The sequence below is a fragment of the Brachionichthys hirsutus genome, chromosome 3, assembly GCF_040956055.1.
Source record: "Brachionichthys hirsutus isolate HB-005 chromosome 3, CSIRO-AGI_Bhir_v1, whole genome shotgun sequence".
Taxonomy (NCBI): Eukaryota; Metazoa; Chordata; class Actinopteri; order Lophiiformes; family Brachionichthyidae; genus Brachionichthys; species Brachionichthys hirsutus.
In genome coordinates, this window is record NC_090899.1 from 14,750,153 (window position 1) to 14,762,857 (window position 12,705).

At 53.4% G+C, this 12,705-nt stretch overlaps 1 protein-coding gene across 1 annotated transcript in view; it reads left to right on the forward strand.

Annotated features, from left to right (window-relative positions):
* Positions 1–12,705, forward strand: part of LOC137917696 (intermembrane lipid transfer protein VPS13B-like) — a 303,427-nt gene extending 290,722 nt beyond the window's left edge. Inside the window, exons 53-68 of the mRNA XM_068760421.1 lie at positions 458–646; positions 923–1,069; positions 2,024–2,310; positions 2,644–2,771; positions 2,851–3,047; positions 3,543–3,661; positions 4,193–4,643; positions 4,859–5,023; positions 5,095–5,323; positions 7,908–8,084; positions 8,167–8,337; positions 9,167–9,343; positions 10,157–10,259; positions 11,529–11,697; positions 11,767–11,847; positions 11,973–12,705. Of these exons, the coding sequence (XP_068616522.1) occupies positions 458–646; positions 923–1,069; positions 2,024–2,310; positions 2,644–2,771; positions 2,851–3,047; positions 3,543–3,661; positions 4,193–4,643; positions 4,859–5,023; positions 5,095–5,323; positions 7,908–8,084; positions 8,167–8,337; positions 9,167–9,343; positions 10,157–10,259; positions 11,529–11,697; positions 11,767–11,847; positions 11,973–12,221 (3,039 nt within the window). The 3' untranslated portion in view covers positions 12,222–12,705. The remainder of the gene's footprint in view (positions 1–457; positions 647–922; positions 1,070–2,023; positions 2,311–2,643; positions 2,772–2,850; positions 3,048–3,542; positions 3,662–4,192; positions 4,644–4,858; positions 5,024–5,094; positions 5,324–7,907; positions 8,085–8,166; positions 8,338–9,166; positions 9,344–10,156; positions 10,260–11,528; positions 11,698–11,766; positions 11,848–11,972) is intronic.

The following is a 12,705-nucleotide window of genomic DNA, read 5'->3' on the forward strand; positions in this document are numbered from 1 at the left end:
CCGCTCGAAACCATCTCATTCTTTACTTCAGTCACACAAAACCCAAGATCAGTTACTACAATATTCCCTTCCCTTCCTGCAGCCAGCTTCCGTCATTGGATAATGTCTGCATGTTTTTGCACCGATTTCTGAGATGTCGGAAGGAGAGGTCTGCTGATTTTTTTTGGGTTGGCATGTTAAACGGAGCTGCAGAGCTAGACGATCAACGTAACACTCGAGCATCTGCGGGGCACTGAGGTTGTCCTCCAGCAGTAAAGGAATGTCCATGCTCTGCAGGGAAGCACCGACGCAGCAGCACTGCTGTTAGTGATGGAGCAAAATGTGACTTGTTTCCAAAATACAACTAAATATATAGATTTTTAATAACCTCTGTCTGACACTGATCATTTTCCACTGTTCTTCATCTGATTGCCTCCCATCCTCAACCATTCCTTCCTTCTCTCCCACCTTCCTTCAGGAAGCATTCCAGATTGGTATCTACTGGGCCAAAACCAACACCGTCCACAAGTCTCCAGCATTGAAACTGGTCCATGAGCTGACTTCCCCCCGATGGAAAGAGGGAGCGGGCTCCGACGTGGTTACTCTGGATGAGGAGGGATGCGTAGAGTTTGACATCACCATGGGAACCTACCCCGGAAAACAAAAGGTGCTTGAACAACATTGGGTCAAATCCGTTTGGTGACGTTGGAGGTTCTGGATTTGTAACTGAAGCCCAGAACATTTTCATTTTATGATGTGTGCTTAGAATTCTATATTGTTTTCTGGCTGCTCTTATACATCAACCAGGACTGTAGATTTTTATTTTCTCTGTAAATACTAACTATTCCCACACAAAACACAAATGATCTATTGTTTCATATGTTAAACCCCATTTGTGTGCCTTAAACCATTGATGACAGAGTTTACTGTCTTTGTCACAAAGCTGGGTCAGTTCTGCGTGTCGTCTGTGGTGAGACACGGCATCCAGATCCTGCAGGTAGAGGACAGGACAGTTCTGGTCAACAACACTCCCTACACGATCCAGTACCGCGCGCTGCTAACCGACCACGCCCTGGGCACGCATGACCAGGTAACGTCCTTCTGTCTCTACACTCAGCTGAGGTGACATTTTCTACATAGAAACGCCTCTCCAGTCTTTAAGATCCCACCAACCTAAAACCGAAACACTGTCTATCCTATCCGCACATCTTCACTGCAACCGCGTGACCAGTTGGCCTGTGTGCCTGTCCACGTACCCCCCCCCGGCACGGCTGGACATGGACTCGGATGTTGTGATCTCATTCCCTCCAGCTCTCTCTCTGCCCCCACCATGCTTACCATATGGTGGTAGCACTTCATAGGGACATTAGACAAACACCCAGAATTGGATGCAGGTTTCCCTTCTTGCTTTCATCTGCTGCTTGTTCCCAAAAGAGAGCAACAATGCTGTGATGTCATTTAACGATCCTTCAGAGCCTCCGAAAGGAGGACGGCAGGGTGCACCAGTTGCTGCTAATTGTCTGAAAACCTTTATAAAAAAAAAAAAGAAGCGCAAACTAAAAAAGAAAACGAAACAGTGGGCAGCAGTAACAAGGCCCAGAATGTCTTTCTAGTTGTCCTATTCATCATGCTGAGACGCCGATCCCTGCAGTCCTCAACAACGGGCTGCTAATCCAGCGCAGCAGCGCCTCTCTGCTACCAATTTAGCACAGCGGGAGAAAGAAGCGTGGTTTTAGTTTGCTTCATGCTTCTTTTTGTTATGTCTTGCATCTTCATTGACTTCAGTCCCTTTGTTCTTCCCGGGCTGTTGGTTCCATCTCTTGTTCTTTTTTTTGACGTGACCTTTAACTTTATCTTCCTGTTCATCATTTTGCTTTTCCGGTTTTCCTTCCTAATCTTCTTTTTTATTATTATTTTTTATTAACCCTTGTTGTTCTCTTTATTCTCTGCTCAGATGTCCTCTCTTCTCATCCCTGTAATGTCTTCTGTGTCTGTCCTTTCTTTACTGTCCTTCTCTCTTCCTCTTTCTCTCATGTCATCGCAGGCCTGTGAGTTACCGGAGACAACAGTGTTCAGCCTGGCCGCCTCGGAGGGATCGTCCCTGGCTAAGCCCTGTTCTGTTCCGTACTGGGACCTCCTCCAACCCAGCGTCCAGGAGAAGGTGGAGTTCCCCCTGCCGCTCAGGCACATGCTCTTCAGCTCATTCCCCAGGCCTGCTGGTGCAGCTGGATCTGCAGCATGGAGCCTCCCGGCTCCAATTCGACCAGACTTCCCCAGGCAGAGTTTGTCTGTCCCTGTGGAACCAGACTCTGCGGGTGGCCTCGGCAGCAGGTGGGTGAAGTATTGCGTTTGTTGTTTGCTGGCTGTGACTGCCCATTCAGAGCAGGCCCTCAACATTTCCACTGTTGTTGATCCTTTCAGCCTTCCTTCTATCTTACTTCCTTTATTTTTTGAGAGCAGGAGCAGTCAAAAACAAGATGAATAAAACTATAAATGCTAATGCCAGCGATATGGACATCAGGGCCTCGGGTCCAGGATCTGGGAGGTTTGGCAGGACTGTTGTGTCTCTGAGCTTTGATCTGTGTGAACAGATGAGTTTAGGGCATTAGCTTCCTGCAGACATTGTAATTATGGCTCATGTACGTTAACGTGCACGTTTTGCAGGTGCATCGTCCTGACTTACCAGGAGCACCGCGGGGTGACGTACATCATTCTGAACGAGGACCCCTCCCCTCGGATGCTGGTCCACAACAAGTGTCCCATAGCCCTGCTGCTAAAGGAAACCGTTAAAGGTCGGAAACGGGAAATGCTCGCAAATTCTGTGATGCTGTTTAGAAGATTTTCTTTTACCCTTTTCTTTTTCTTCTTTAGAAATTCCACGAACGGAGGTTTACTGCCGCCCTCTTCCTGCTAACTCCTCTCTGCACCATGAGCTCTATCACCACTTTTCCAGTTTCCCCTCGTGCCGACAGAAAGATATGCTGCCAACGCTGCAGCTGAAAACCCCCTCAGACCACAGCCCCACAGACTGGACTGATCCCGTCGACATCAACTGTCCCGGCACACAGGTAAACGCACCCGGGGGGGGGGGGGGCAGGGGGGGGCAGGGACGGACAGACCCTCAGGATGGCTCAGCCCCTAATGAGAGACAGAAACCACTCAATGTACTGGATGACAAGAATTCAGTGTGTGAACCCGTGGGGGGGTGTGTGTGTGTGTGTGTGTGTGTGTGTGTGTGTGTGTGTGTGTGTGTGTGTGTATGTGTATGTGTATGTCTGATGTTTAGTGTTGTGTCTAGCTCACTGCGGGTTGAGTTTGAGGTTGTGTATCTCCGGTTACTGTCAGGTCCGCGTGTGACCCCTGCGTCGGGGCAGAGGGGTCAGAGGTTAGACTTGTTATGACTGCTCGACGAAGCGCTGCTTCACGAGGAGCCGGTTGCCCTGAGCCCAGAGCAGTGGAGGTTCCAGTCAGACGCAGGAATGCTCTGAACCGGATCAGTGTGGATCTCTGGGTGGCGTCGCCTCCTCAAAGTTTCACGGCCGTTCTGTAATGTCTTGGCTCAGGTGGTATTCCTGTCTGGCTTCGGCTGTCTCTACATCGACGTGGCGTTTGACAGAGGCACCCTGGTTCTGGTTCTGGCACCAGAGGGCAGCATGGACGCCGTAGCCAGCCAGCACAGCAGGTATGTGTTTGTTGTTGTTGTTTTATGCTTCCTACATGTTTGAACCATAAGAAATCATCCGTGCGTGTTCCTCTTCCTGACCTCAAGGTATCTATCTAAGTGCTTTTTGCTGTGTTCACTTCAAATAGCTTTCTGAATTATTGTTAACAGCAATGTTTTCTTGCAGCAGCTGTTACTAGACTACAAGCATGAAGAAACAGACATCATTCTCACCACAGGAGGGCAATAAAAGCTCCGCGCTGTCATGAGTGAAATTAGTACAGTAGAACTTGCTGTTGCAGCTTTATTCCATTACATCAACGCAGGGCTGCCCGTCCCTTTGGCAAAAACAGGAAATGAGTCTAATCAAATATTAGGTACACGTAAACAGATGACGTCACTCTGTGATCTGTGAGGGCATTGAAGTGTGAAACATCAGCACGAGATGAATGGCTTAGGTCTCACTCTGTCCTCTGGCTGGCTGTTTGGGTTAAGGCGAGCTTCTCGTGCTTCTTTATTTCTCGGTGACATTAATGGCTTGTTGTGTTTCAGGCCTTCCAGGCTGTCCGTCGGAGTCCTCCTGAGTCGGGCCAGCGTGGTGTTGAGTGATGACATCACCAGTCCGTCTGGTCCTGTGGAGCTGCTGAGACTCACACTGACCAAGCTGCTCCTCAGCCTGGTTCCAGCGCCCACGCCGCTGCCCCCGGAGCTGATGGACGACCCTGGCGCGGCCGCGGCGGCCACCCAGCTGTTGATGCCTGATGCATCTCTGATCGAGGTCTGCTGCTCCAGTCTCCAAGTTGACAACCAGCTGTATAACCGGGCCAGTTTCCACTTCCCGGTGCTGCTATGCCAGGATCAGAGGGGGGGCGGGGAGCACGGGGATCCGTGGCGTAGCGACAGCAACCCCGCTCAGTCTTCTGAAGCCCTGGAGAAGTTCAAACGCTCCTGTTTCCTGCAGCTGGCGGTGCTGCTGGCCGGGGATGGACGCACCGTGGAAGAGGTCTGTGGGATTCTCTGCCTTTTTACAGCCGTTGGCCGACTGTCTCATCATTAGCATTAGCAGCACCAGTAGTGCTAGGAGTCTAGTCCTATCCCACAAAGGTGCCTAGCATTGTGCAAACACGTAGCCCCCCCCCCTTCTGAAAGGGGCCGGTCAGTCACTGCGTCTGTCTGTCTGTTGTAGTGCTCAAACCTCCGTTGCGTTCGTCCCCTCAGGTTTCCTTCCGGCTCCAACCTGCTCGAGTCTACCTGGAAGACACGTTTGTGTACTACATTAAGACCCTGTTCCACACCTACATCCCTGACGGCACGGCGAGCTCGGTCCCAGCAGCAACTCTGAGGAGCAGAGACCCCGGATCGGCCCCCGTGCTGCCTGAACAGGTGCGCCTTCATTTAGGCCCATTAGCCGTGGTAGCGGTGACTTCATCAGGTGCCTTGTGACTGTCTTCCAGGTGCTTCACTCTGTGCAGGCGTTGGTGCAGCCTGTACGGCTGCAGAGGCTGACCATCCAGCCGGTCAGCCTGCTGGTCAGCATCCATGCCTCCCTGAAGCTGTACATCGCTTCAGACCACACCCCCCTCTCCTTCGCCCTGTTTGAGAGGGGGCCGCTGTGCACCACGGCCAGGCAGCTGGTCCACGCTCTGGCTATGCACTATGCTGCCGGAGCGCTCTTCAGAGCAGGTGGGTGGTGAAGGGAGGGCGTGGCACGGCTCCACCTGCTGCCAGCAGGGGGAGGGGCATACGGAGCCGTATGTAACGCAGCCAGGAGCGCCAGAGGGAGGGGGGGTACGGAGCGTATGTAACAGCCAGGAGCGCCAGAGGGAGGGGGGGTACGGAGCGTATGTAACAGCCAGGAGCGCCAGAGGGAGGGGGATACGGAGCGTATGTAACAGCCAGGAGCGCCAGAGGGAGGGGGTATGGGGCGCCAGAGGGAGGGGGGGTACGGAGCGTATGTAACAGCCAGGAGCGCCAGAGGGAGGGGGTACGGAGCGCCAGAGGGAGGGGGTACGGAGCGTATGTAACAGCCAGGAGCACCAGAGGGAGGGGGGGGTACGGAGCGTATGTAACAGCCAGGAGCGCCAGAGGGAGGGGGGGTACGGAGCGTATGTAACAGCCAGGAGCGCCAGAGGGAGGGGGTACGGAGCGCCAGAGGGAGGGGGTACGGAGCGTATGTAACAGCCAGGAGCACCAGAGGGAGGGGGGGGTACGGAGCGTATGTAACAGCCAGGAGCGCCAGAGGGAGGGGGTATGGAGCGCCAGAGGGAGGGGGGGTACGGAGCGTATGTAACAGCCAGGAGCGCCAGAGGGAGGGGGTACGGAGCGCCAGAGGGAGGGGGTACGGAGCGTATGTAACAGCCAGGAGCACCAGAGGGAGGGGGGGGTACGGAGCGTATGTAACAGCCAGGAGCGCCAGAGGGAGGGGGGGTACGGAGCGTATGTAACAGCCAGGAGCGCCAGAGGGAGGGGGGGTACGGAGCGTATGTAACAGCCAGGAGCGCCAGAGGGAGGGGGGGTACGGAGCGCCAGAGGGAGGGGGGGTACGGAGCGTATGTAACAGCCAGGAGCGCCAGAGGGAGGGGGTACGGAGCGCCAGAGGGAGGGGGTACGGCGCGGCCCCTAATGATTTCTGCGCTCGTCGTCATGACGCTCCACATGCACGTTTTGCTTTGAGTGAATGCAGACCAGAGACTGAACATGATGTGTTTTAAGGACAGTTCACGCTTCGGGGGAAGCACGACTCGATTTGACTGACGTGAGCTCGATTAGGGCGGTGAAAGGTTTTAAACGTTGGCTTTCACTTTCTTTCGGTTGATCGCGCAGCAAACGGTCCTTCACACCAGCTTGTACTTCACGTCTTGACGCGAGGCTCATAACGTTGCACGCTGTTTTTATTTCCCCCTCGCACATTTGTGAGCGGTGCAGGATGGCTGCTTTTATTCACCAAGTCTAGTGACATGATCGCACCCAAGGGCCCCCCCTGGTCTGTGCAGTAACATTGTGGAGCTCCGGGGAGCGAGACGTGAATCAGCGGAGGCTTAAAGGAGGTTTAGATTTAGTTTTTGTGGTGATTTACCGGTTTTTCATGGCCTGACTGATCGGGTCTGTCGGGGCCCGTGATGGCTGCCTTCCTCCCTCCTGCGTGGTCCCTCCCGTCTTCTCGAAGCGGACACACGTGTTCTGACTTACCCCGTCATTTCCACGTCAGAAACCGCCATTCTGTGCGGACGCTTCCTTCCTGCTGTCTCTCGTTGGAGCCTTCGTTTCTGCTCGTATTTCAACACGTCACTTCACCGCCGTCTCCTCGTCCCGAGTCGTCATGGAGTGAGGGGCACTGGGAAGCATTGCATTCTGGGACTGATTAGTACTAGTACAACACTCTAATGGCACACGCACATGGATCTAAAAAGGCGTATACTTTGTGTATGTGTGTCTGAAAGCATGACCCAGGCCTTTACACGCTGCTGTCAGGACATTCTGCTTCACAAAGCCACGACTGGGTGAGCAGAAATGGCCGCTCGGCCCCGGTAGAGCTGGTTTCTACCGCCAGAGTCCATCACTCACGGACAAGTTTTATAGAGTACAAGACCAGAGCGGGCTTTGGCTTCTCAAGAAACGACTACTCAATTTTTTATTTTTTTTTATGCAATTGTCAGCACATAAATATCAAAGATCCGTACCATCTGAAGGAGGCTGCATGAGAGCCGCGAGATGGTAGGAGGCCGTAAATCTTACTGTAACGTATGCAGGTATGTGCGCATGGGTATACAGTGTGTGTGTGTGTGTCTTCTATAGAGTTCTGTTTGATTAAAGCTGCAATCCTTCTATGAGAACCTTCAGCGTTTATGTTGGCGGAGCCCCAGCTCTAAACCGCGTTCTGGGGAGTGGAGGATCATGATGGGGATTTTATGTGGGATGTTACGCATACAAGCAGGTGCGCCACATATAATCCTTTCCTCAGAGAAGTTGGGTAGGCTAAAGCAGCGCTGTTGGATTTTCAGGTATGGCCTAGAAACTGTGTTTCTGGTTCCCTCCAGAAATATACCGGTAACAGTACAGGTCTTCAGTATTGCAGTTTTCTTCCTGTCGGTTCTCGAGAACGGTTCTAGAAAAGCTGATGAGAGCCTGAAGCTCAGGATTCGCTTTATTCTAAATGACTCTGCAAACAAAACCTATTGATACTGATAAAATGCAGTAAAATCACTTCTGATTACACACAAGTACTTGATTACTTACAACAGTATAACGAGTGTGCCGGTCTGCTCAGGTTGGGTGGTGGGCTCCCTGGAGATCCTGGGCAGTCCTGCTAGCTTGGTGCGGAGCATCGGTAACGGCGTGTCCGACTTCTTCCGGCTGCCGTACGAAGGACTGACCCGCGGCCCTGGAGCCTTCGTCAGTGGCGTGTCCAGAGGGACCACATCCTTCGTCAAACACATCTCGAAAGGTTACACGTTTGGTTTCCGGCTATTAGATGGCTCGTGTCTGTGTAAAGACGCCGGCCCTGAACGCATCACGTTTGTGTCCAGGCACGCTGACCTCCATCACCAACTTGGCGACGAGTCTGGCCCGGAACATGGACCGTCTGTCCCTGGATGAAGAGCACTACAGCAGGCAGGAGGAGTGGAGGCGCCACCTGCCAGAGAGCCTTGGCGACGGGCTGAGGCAGGGGCTGTCGCGGCTTGGCATTAGCTTGCTGGGTATGTGATGGCGCCAGACGATGCTCTTTTTAGAAGCGTTATTTCTCCTGAGCAGCCATGACGAGTTTTCTTCTTAAAGGGAGCTTCCTCTCAATGTGCCGATAAAGGCTTGCCGTTGTGCCGGCGGTTTCTGTGAGCAGTGCACTGCAGAAAGTGCACGTTGCTAAGCGTCTGCGCTTTGCAGATTCGAATGGTTTTGGAAACCAAACTTAATGATTGAGGAGTTTGTCGACATTATTAATGGCTAATTTTCCTGGGGTGCCGCGTGGACTCCCAAGTCGTCTTCATCCATTGTGTGTATGTGTGTGTGTGTGTGTGTGTGTGTGTGTGTGTGTGTGTGTGTGTGCAGGGGGCGTGTCCCTCCAGGTGTCACAAAGACTGCGTGACACCAGGAATGTACACAATGTAGCAAGTTAAAAAACCCATTACAAGTAGTAAAATCAGCACCAGTAAAGACGGCTGCTTTTACTGGTTCTGTTCTTTTTCAAGTCCAAATGAGATCTGACGATCTGCCCTGCATTGGCTTTAACTAAACTAAACCAGACAGTTATAGCGAGCCGTGATCTGTGACATGAGACAACACGGCTCAGAGGGCAGTAACACACATCACACTCCCGGGACACACACATCCCACCATCACAGGAACCAGCAGCTGCTCGCTTCCCCGACATCACTGAGATGTCTTCATGAACCCAGGGGTGCGTGACAGATTCTCAGGGGACACGGTGTTGGCAAGGCTCGCCCCTCTTTCTCGCAAAAGATGTCCTGAATTTGTGTGCGTCATTTAGCAAGAAACAAAAGATCAACCAAATGGTCCTTGTTCTCTCAGGGGCGATAGCAGGGATCGTGGATCAGCCCATGCAGAACTTCCAGAAGAACTGGGAGATGCAGAGCTCGGCCGGTTCCAAGGCCAAAGGGGTCATCTCTGGAGTGGGGAAAGGCATTGTGGGGGTTTTCACCAAGCCCATCGGGGGAGCCGCTGAGCTGGTGTCCCAGACTGGATACGGTGAGTCCTGGATTCTGGGAATGAACTTCTGCTCATTAAAGCCTGATTAGTAGCGTGTGCTACAATACACCGCTCACTTTTACTGCGGCTTGCAAATGCATTAAACATAGGAAAAAGGAAATCATTAATTAGGGTGAAGGAGTCTGAATACCTTCTGATCGTTCGAGAGCAGCTTTTCATGTTGTCGTTTCCCCGTTTTGTGGGGAAACATTGAGCACAGAACGCATGTTAGAAATGTTTCTGTTCATTTAACCTCAAGTCATTAAAAATGCATTTGCACAAGAATGATCAATGTCTATCCTCAGCACACGAGCACATTGTCACCGCTCCACTTCAGTAAACCGCTTCTGATGATAATGAGAGATTTGGCCCGGTCTCAACTTTCCAAGCAGCCTGAGGCAACAACATTCTAATAAACACGTATTAACTGGGGGGTTGGCGTGTCAGGGAAACCCTAAATGCATCGGCAGATGGTCAGTCTGCGCTCTCCTCCTCTCGGCTCCAGTCAGAAGTATTTATTGAGCCAGAGCTTCCTGTGACGGACGCACACTCGCGTCCTGGTCGGACGCGCGGCAGCTCTCTGTTTTTATTGGGATAGGAAGATCAGAGGAGTCGAGCAAGGCACGACGAGGCAGCAGGAGACGCCTGCCGCTCATGTGTTCACTGCATCAGAGGCTCCCACCGATGGTTATGACCCCGCCCTGAGCTACACACTGACTGAGAGGCCGTCCCGACCCATCAAACGTTTGATCACACGTCTGTGAATGCGGGAGCGCCGGCGCTGATGCTTTCTCTGACTGTCTGTCCCAGCAGGGATCCTCCACGGAGCAGGACTGTGGCACCTTCCTAAGCCCGTGTACCTGCCCACAGAGGAGAAGTCTGCTCAGGCCGCAAACAGCCACCTTAAATATGTCTGGTATGACCGTCCAGCCGGGTTCTCAGCTTTGGTTGTCTTGGAGTCTGTCCAGGCTCTGCAGCTCTTAACATTTTTTAGCTGTCTGATTTGTAAAAAGAAATGTTGGCCTGTTCATCGCCCGGTTTCTAAAAAGGAGAACAAGCGAGCCGAGGAAGATGCTTGACCTTGATCCCAGACGTAGTAGCCAGCCTGGTTTTTAGACGCACGCTGCCAGAGCCGTCAGCTCGGAGCTGTTCTTGTTTAACTGTGAGACGATCCAGAAATGTTTCCCTGTGCCATCAGGTGGAGGAGGAACACCTTTCTGTGTGTGCTGGAATAGTTTGGAGGTCAGAGGTCACATGTTGCACCAAGCGAGTCCTGCGCTGTCGGCACTGAGCATTTCATAGATTCCAGCGCGCTCTCATTACAGCATGTTAAAACGACCTTCCTGTCTGCAGGAGGGCGTCGCGAGCTGCAGGAAAAGCGTTTTAAACAGTTTAGTTCAGTTTCCATAGCAACGACTTTAACTCGATTCCGTGTTGACTGTCGGCTCCCATGAAGGAAACACTGAGATCCAGTATTTGTTCAGAACATTCTCCTCGAGTTGTCATCCCCGGGGGGGGTTAGCAGTACGCTGAGCTGATAGAGGAAGCTGAAAATATGAGATAATGCACCCCGGGTGGGGTGGGGGGGTCATGCTGCACTGCAGTCCTGCTGGTTTCCATCAGTGATTTTACTACATCAGGTAGCCCAGACCCTGGAGGGGGTCACGTCGGTGGAGCCGAGGGACACTGACCAGAGCTGCTGCAGCATTCTGAGCACCTGCTTCCAAAGCAAACGCTCCGTCACAGAGACGCCTGAACGCCTCACCGCTGCACATCCAGCGTGTGCCGGATGGGAGGGGGCCCGTACGGCCTCTGGTGTGAGCGTTGTGTGTTCTGGGCTTTATGGGGTCCACCATAGTGCGTGACTGTTGCTTGTAGCGCATGTTGAAGCGTTACGGACCGCATGCACACACCAGAGGGGGCAAATCTGATTACCCCCCCCCCCCCCCCCCATATGTAGGAGGATTCGTCAGAGGTCTCGTTGATCCACGTGCCCTAAAATAGAACTCAAGAACCTTTCCCGTGTGCTTTGTGGCGGCCCTCCACCTTTAGGCTGCTTCTGATCCATCATGTCCAGTAGGGGGCGCATTTTCTTGTCAATATTTGACTGTATGTTGTTAAACCTTTGTAAGCCTGTTAGCATCAGCAGCACAGCTTGATGCTAACGGCCGCCTCCTGTTCGCAGGAAGATGCTCCAGTCTCTGGGACGGCCGGAGCTCCACATGGCCCTGGAGGTGACCATCGTGAGCGGGTCGGGTCAGGAGCACGCCGGCTGTCTGCTCCTCACCTCGGAGGTGCTGTTTGTGGTCAGCCTCAGTGAGGACACGCAGCAGCAGGCCTTCCCCATCCCAGAGGTAACCGAGCAGCCGGAGGAGCAGCGCCCCCTGCTGCTCCGTTACTGAAGCGCTGTGTGTCCTGTGCAGGTGGAGTGTCAGCAGGAGCCAGGCGAGCCGGGCCAGCTCACCCTCAGCTTGCAGCAGCAGGCGGTGGCCGGTGAGGCGGAGGTGAGGCTGCACAGGAAGCTGCACAGGAAGCTGCACAGGAAGCAGCACGCCGCGTCCGTCATGCACGTGGATGCCGCCTGCATCAGGACCGGCGTGCTGACCGTCTTGTCTCTGTCCTCCCTCAGAGTGACGGCGTCCGCGAGCGTCTGTCTGCGCAGCAGTATCAGCGACTGATGGATTACGTGATGCAGGCGTCCCAGTTCCTCCCCGCCCCCACCGCCGCCGCCGCCCTCCAGGCTCCAGTGACGCTCGCCGAGCCCCCGCCCTCCATGACCAAGTCTTACCGTTACCTTGTGGACCCTGCTTTCGCCAGGGTGTTCATCAGCAGGTTCTCCATGGTGAAGAGTAAAGCCTTGTGCAGAGGGTTCCACTAACGCTCGTCTTCCTCGTCTTCCTCGTCCCCGGTGCCTTCGGGGCGTCGCCCGTTCTCCGACGCCGTTTGGAAACCACTTCACACAAACCTGTGACTGGTTTTAATGGCGACCGCAGCTCGGCAGCAGCATTCAGCGACGGCTTGAACCGCCTGCAGCCGTTCACTCGACGCCGGCAGCTCGCCGTTTGCTCGCCGTTTGCTCGCCGTTTGCTCGCCGTGCAGCGGCCACGTCTCTCGCCGATGTGAGGCGCAGCATCATCGACGTGCTGACGGGCGCTCCAGAGCCCAGCTGTCAACCAAAAGGTTCTCATACGTGATGTAACTTATTGTTTAACGATACGACGGATCTTTGCGACCGCGTGTTGAAGCCAAACCCCCACGATGCGTGCGTGTGTGTGTGCGCGTTGTTGTGCCTTGACTTTCTTGTACAACAATCTAACAACTTTAATGTTTGTAAATGGATCAAATATTGAGAAACACTTGAA